This window comes from Aricia agestis, chromosome 2 (assembly GCF_905147365.1).
Source record: "Aricia agestis chromosome 2, ilAriAges1.1, whole genome shotgun sequence".
Taxonomy (NCBI): domain Eukaryota; kingdom Metazoa; phylum Arthropoda; class Insecta; order Lepidoptera; family Lycaenidae; genus Aricia; species Aricia agestis.
In genome coordinates this window covers 1,232,846-1,237,439 of record NC_056407.1, presented here as the reverse complement: position 1 = coordinate 1,237,439, position 4,594 = coordinate 1,232,846, and the positions used below count along the sequence as shown (strand labels likewise).

General features: G+C 44.9%; 1 protein-coding gene across 1 annotated transcript; it reads left to right on the top strand.

The window, feature by feature from the left end:
• Nucleotides 1–1,256: 1,256 nt before the first annotated feature.
• LOC121736004 lies at nucleotides 1,257–4,295 on the top strand. Its single transcript, XM_042127025.1, has 3 exons — nucleotides 1,257–1,311; nucleotides 1,452–2,205; nucleotides 2,554–4,295. The coding sequence occupies exons 1-3, from the start codon at nucleotides 1,265–1,267 to the stop codon at nucleotides 2,647–2,649; spliced, it is 897 nt and encodes a 298-aa protein (XP_041982959.1). The 5' UTR covers nucleotides 1,257–1,264; the 3' UTR covers nucleotides 2,650–4,295.
• Nucleotides 4,296–4,594: the final 299 nt, after the last annotated feature.

The following is a 4,594-nucleotide window of genomic DNA, read 5'->3' as shown; positions in this document are numbered from 1 at the left end:
TGACAAAATGCCGTGACAGACATCCATGTCTGTCACGGCATTTTTGTAACATATGGGACAAGCACAAAATATTGTTATTGCTTGACTATTGCGGAAGCTCAAGTCTCTCTGAGTGTTGACTTGTGACTCTCTCCCTGTGTCTTAACAGACCGAGGGCGCCAGTACTAAAATAATTTTAGAACTAGAACTTTCTAGCGCAACCAACAAAACGGTATGTATGGTAGGTGCCGGTTGGCAGCGGGTGACATGAAGCGGCGGCAGACGACGTGTCGTCGCGACACTACTATTTTCTATGTATTTCTATGAAAAGTGTCGCTAGCTTCGTGTCGCTAGCTGCCGAGGGTATTTCATAGAAACCAGTAGTTTCGCGACGACACGTCATCTGCCGCCGCTTCATGTAGCCGGCTTCCAACTTGTACCTTTAAAGTCAAATTATGGGATAACTGGAAGTTGTAACATACCGATATTGCAAACTCAACTATTAAATTCGTAAGAAACACACACACACACACAAATCGCTTTAAAATAATATTATTACATGTTTTTAAAATACTATGTAAAAATGTTTTAATTTTATAATGTTGACAAATATTTCCATAGCTCTGTTATTAACTTAATCGCAACATTTTCCTCAATCGCCTGAAAGTAATAAATGCAAGCTAAAAGGGTGTTTGTACGTTCAAAGTAATATTACCTCGGAAGTTATTTGAAAGTAATTCTTATTTCGGCAACATAAAGGTTATATGAAAGGTCAAATAAGTTTGAACGTTCGAGTTCGTATGAGCAGCGAAGCACCGTGAACTGTTAACAATCTACTTTACGCCATGTGGCTGGCGATTGGAGTGGGTGCCTTTGTTCTAGCTCTAGTCAACAACTTGGTCTAGAAAAATAAAACCAACCATGTTTTTGAGATCGAAGAGATCACAAACAATTGGAAATTGAAAACGATTAAGCTAAATATTCGTACGGTCCTCTAGTTTTTGGAGCATTCTAAACTTAAACTACACTTTAGTTTCAGTGAGACATAGCTGATGCTAAAACGAAATTGTGGACCGAAATAGTGGCTAGGTTCAGATGAATAATCTGAGGGCGCGATCGATAGCGAGTGGCCGGGGGGTGAGAGACACCCACAGGGGGTGCGGGGGTGTGCGGGGAGGTGCCGGGCGCGGGGGGGTTCATTGAGAACGTGTGGGCAGCGCGCGTGGGCGGCCAGCTTATAAAGGCCCGCGTGGCGCCCCGACCGCCAGTCGTGATCGAAGAACCGATGCGAACGTACCCTCACAGCATGTGCAGCTCACTGACGGCACTGAGGTGAGTGGGCGTACAATAAAGTGAAGGATGTTTAAACGGTTAAAATTGAGATAAAATTTAAATTCGTGCTAATTAAAACGTTTCGATTTTTGGTCCTTAGTTTTAAGTTAAGCGAGTTTTAATTGATTGTGTTGTTTTAGGATGTGGGTGTTGTTGTTGTGCTACCTGCTGGCGGAGGCGAAGGCCTACCCGCTGCAGGCGTGGCCGGTGTATCCGGCGCGGGAGTACCCCGACGACGACTACTACTATGCCCCGAAAGTGCAGTACTACTACGACGCGCCGGCGGTCAGCGCGCCCGAGGTCTACGGCCAGGTCCCCCTCTACTACTACGATCCGTACGGCCACTTCGCCAACGAGGCGCCCAAGAAGCAGGAGGAGAGGCTGGCGGCGCTCCCCATCGGCCAGGAGACCTGGTTCGAGAGCGACCCGGCGCCGCGCTGGAGGACCAACATGGACGACGTCAACGCCGCCTTCCTCGACAACCTCATCCTGACGCAGATGGCCCAGGACGCCCAGAGACGACGCGAAAACGCCCGAGCGGTCTTCGCTCCCGATTATGAGGAAAAAGCGACCGAGGACGAGGACGTCAGGGAGCTGAAGGCTCTGGCGGGGAAACCCTTCTACCACGTCCCCAAAACCGTGCCCAGGATCGAGGACGAAGACTACGAGGAGGACGACGCCGACGTCGACCCCGACTCCGACGACAGCTTCATCAACTGGAACAGCAAGAGGAGCGTCACCACGGTGGCCCCCACCACCGAGCGGCCCCGGGCCGGCCAGAAGGAGGTGGTGATGCCCCGGCCGGCGCAGAACACCCACAAGCACCAGGCGAACCACAAGGACGAGGACTCGCCCTTCTACAGGACCCTGGAGAAGATGCTCAAACAGAACCACGTAAGTGAAATATTTACTAATTTATAATTAGGTCCTTTCGAATTAAAACACCGTCTTCGTCTCTGAACGTCAGGAATAGATTATCTAGATCCTCAATAAACTCGGCGCTAAGGCTACTGTAGTATAGATTGAAGCGGAGTCTAAAAATAGATGGCCGGGTTGGGGGAGCGGGGGCGGTGGAGGTGGACGGGGTGTGCGGGGACGGGGACGGGGGCGAGGGGCGGGTGACACGGGCTGAGGCCGGGTCAGCGGGGATGCGGGATGCCGATAACGCGGATCCTATTCTTAACCTACTTCCGACTCTAAAGCGAGCGCAGAACGTTCCAATTTAGAATGTTCCCTTTTCAGGAATCGAAAGGCCGAAGGATCGACAAGCGCTTCGTGGCGAGCGACACCGACCTGGTCGTGGAACTCAGGGGCCTCAAGCACCGGATCGCCACCTAAGCTCAACGCCAGAAAATCGCCAACAACATGAGACTGAGTATTAATTTAGAATAGAGTATTTAAAGCAACCGTTACCTGATGATCCACAACGGGCAATTAAAAAAAAAAAAAAAAGATAAGATGATAGGTTACATTGGTGTACGAACGGACCGGTACTGTCAACTGTATAAGCCCCAATTCTGCGCGACCTATCACGTCGGCTTCGGTGGTCCATCGAGCGTCAAAGATGCGCTTTCCTATCTCTTTGCTCCTCCATAGATCACCTCGCTCCGTCGAGCGACTACTTCCTTTGTATATCAGAACTTCGGTCCTTTTTCGATTCTTTACTAGTTTTGATATATAGATTGATATTTATCGTAGCTATACGGGTTTAATGATCGTACAAAATGTGACTATAACTGAACCGTCGGGTTGTTTGGAGATTATGTCCTTCGTTGGCAGCTGCACAATGTGCATTGTAAATATTATTATTGTAAGGCCGCTCTGTTATGCCGCCTCTGGACCGTCGTCGAACCCGACGATCGCCTATTTGCCTGTAGTTGCCTATCGTGGCCTGTAATCGCCAGTGTTCCGAGACATATCGGTTTTTGAGCACACAACGAGGATTTTCAGGCGATGTCGTCATCGTTAGCATCGTCGACGGCGGTAAAGAGGGGCCTTAGATAGCGAATATACTGTGTCATACATGTCGTTATTGTAGCACTATTTACGTTAAGGCAAACGGTGTTCTACATAGATTTCTAGTTTAGTTTTCTATCTTTGAGATGTTTATAGTTAAATTAGCTATCGAGGACTCTATTTCGGTTCGGTTTCCTATGTTCAACGAATTATTCTTCGGTGCTACTTCAGTTCGGTCTAAGCAGACAATACGGAGAATGTTTTTGCGAAGCAAAATATATAAATATATATATATACCTTAACTATAAGAATGAAATGATTCTCTCGGACGAGGATTAGGTGATATTTTAGCTTTACAGCTTCTCGACTAAAGTTTTTACTAGCCCGGTCTATGAGACCCGCGTTTTACGAATACCTAGCGGTCGGTTAAGCTATAGCTATAATTTAGGCCGTTTTTCTGATTTCTAAATCTCGTGCTGTTGTTTTTTGTAAATTTTGTAATGAGCCATCGTGTAACTTAATATAATTGGAGAACATATCTGTTTATAGTGAATTACTTTTCCACGTTAAGATTAAATGAAATTCCAGTGACTAGATAATGTAATAAAGAGTAATAGCGCATCGTCAAACATATTAGAGCATAATTTGGTTTGTATTCTCGCCACGAGCTCATGATGTTATTAAATTCTCGTACTCTTCCTAAATATAAATTTGTATTATATTATACGTGTACATCGTTCTTTATTTCTTTCGGCAATCGTTTTCGAAAAAAGATATTTGCCGAGGGAGGTTAAGAAACGGTTTCACTGTATTTTGTGGGTTGTGTGTATGCACAGAGCCTCAAATTGTAAAAATGTAAACTTCGGCTCAAAATATCACTAGCGCAAGTCTATATTTTATAAAATATAATGTATAAATATTATAATGTTTGTTTTTTTTTCTGACGTCAACGAGTCGACTGAGTCGACTCACTAGATAACGATGTTGTATCCGTTTCAAAAGAAAGTATATATAAAAGTCTTCAAGTATCTAGCGTTTCATTGTTCCCTTATTACCCTATTCAGTATTCATATAATTAATACAATATTAATTTATATTACATGAGTATTACATAGTCTTTAGTCACCACTTACAAGTGCTATAAACTTATAAACCACTGGCAATTAGAGCTTGGGCTTACGATTGGGTTCGATTCCCTTATTTAAATAACAAGATAATAAGTTTAGTTTGGTCAATGCAGGCTGATCACCTTATTAAAATATAGGCACAAAGTTTTATGATTACTGAATACTGATTGTATAGCCAGGCGTGAAAGCGTGACCGACAA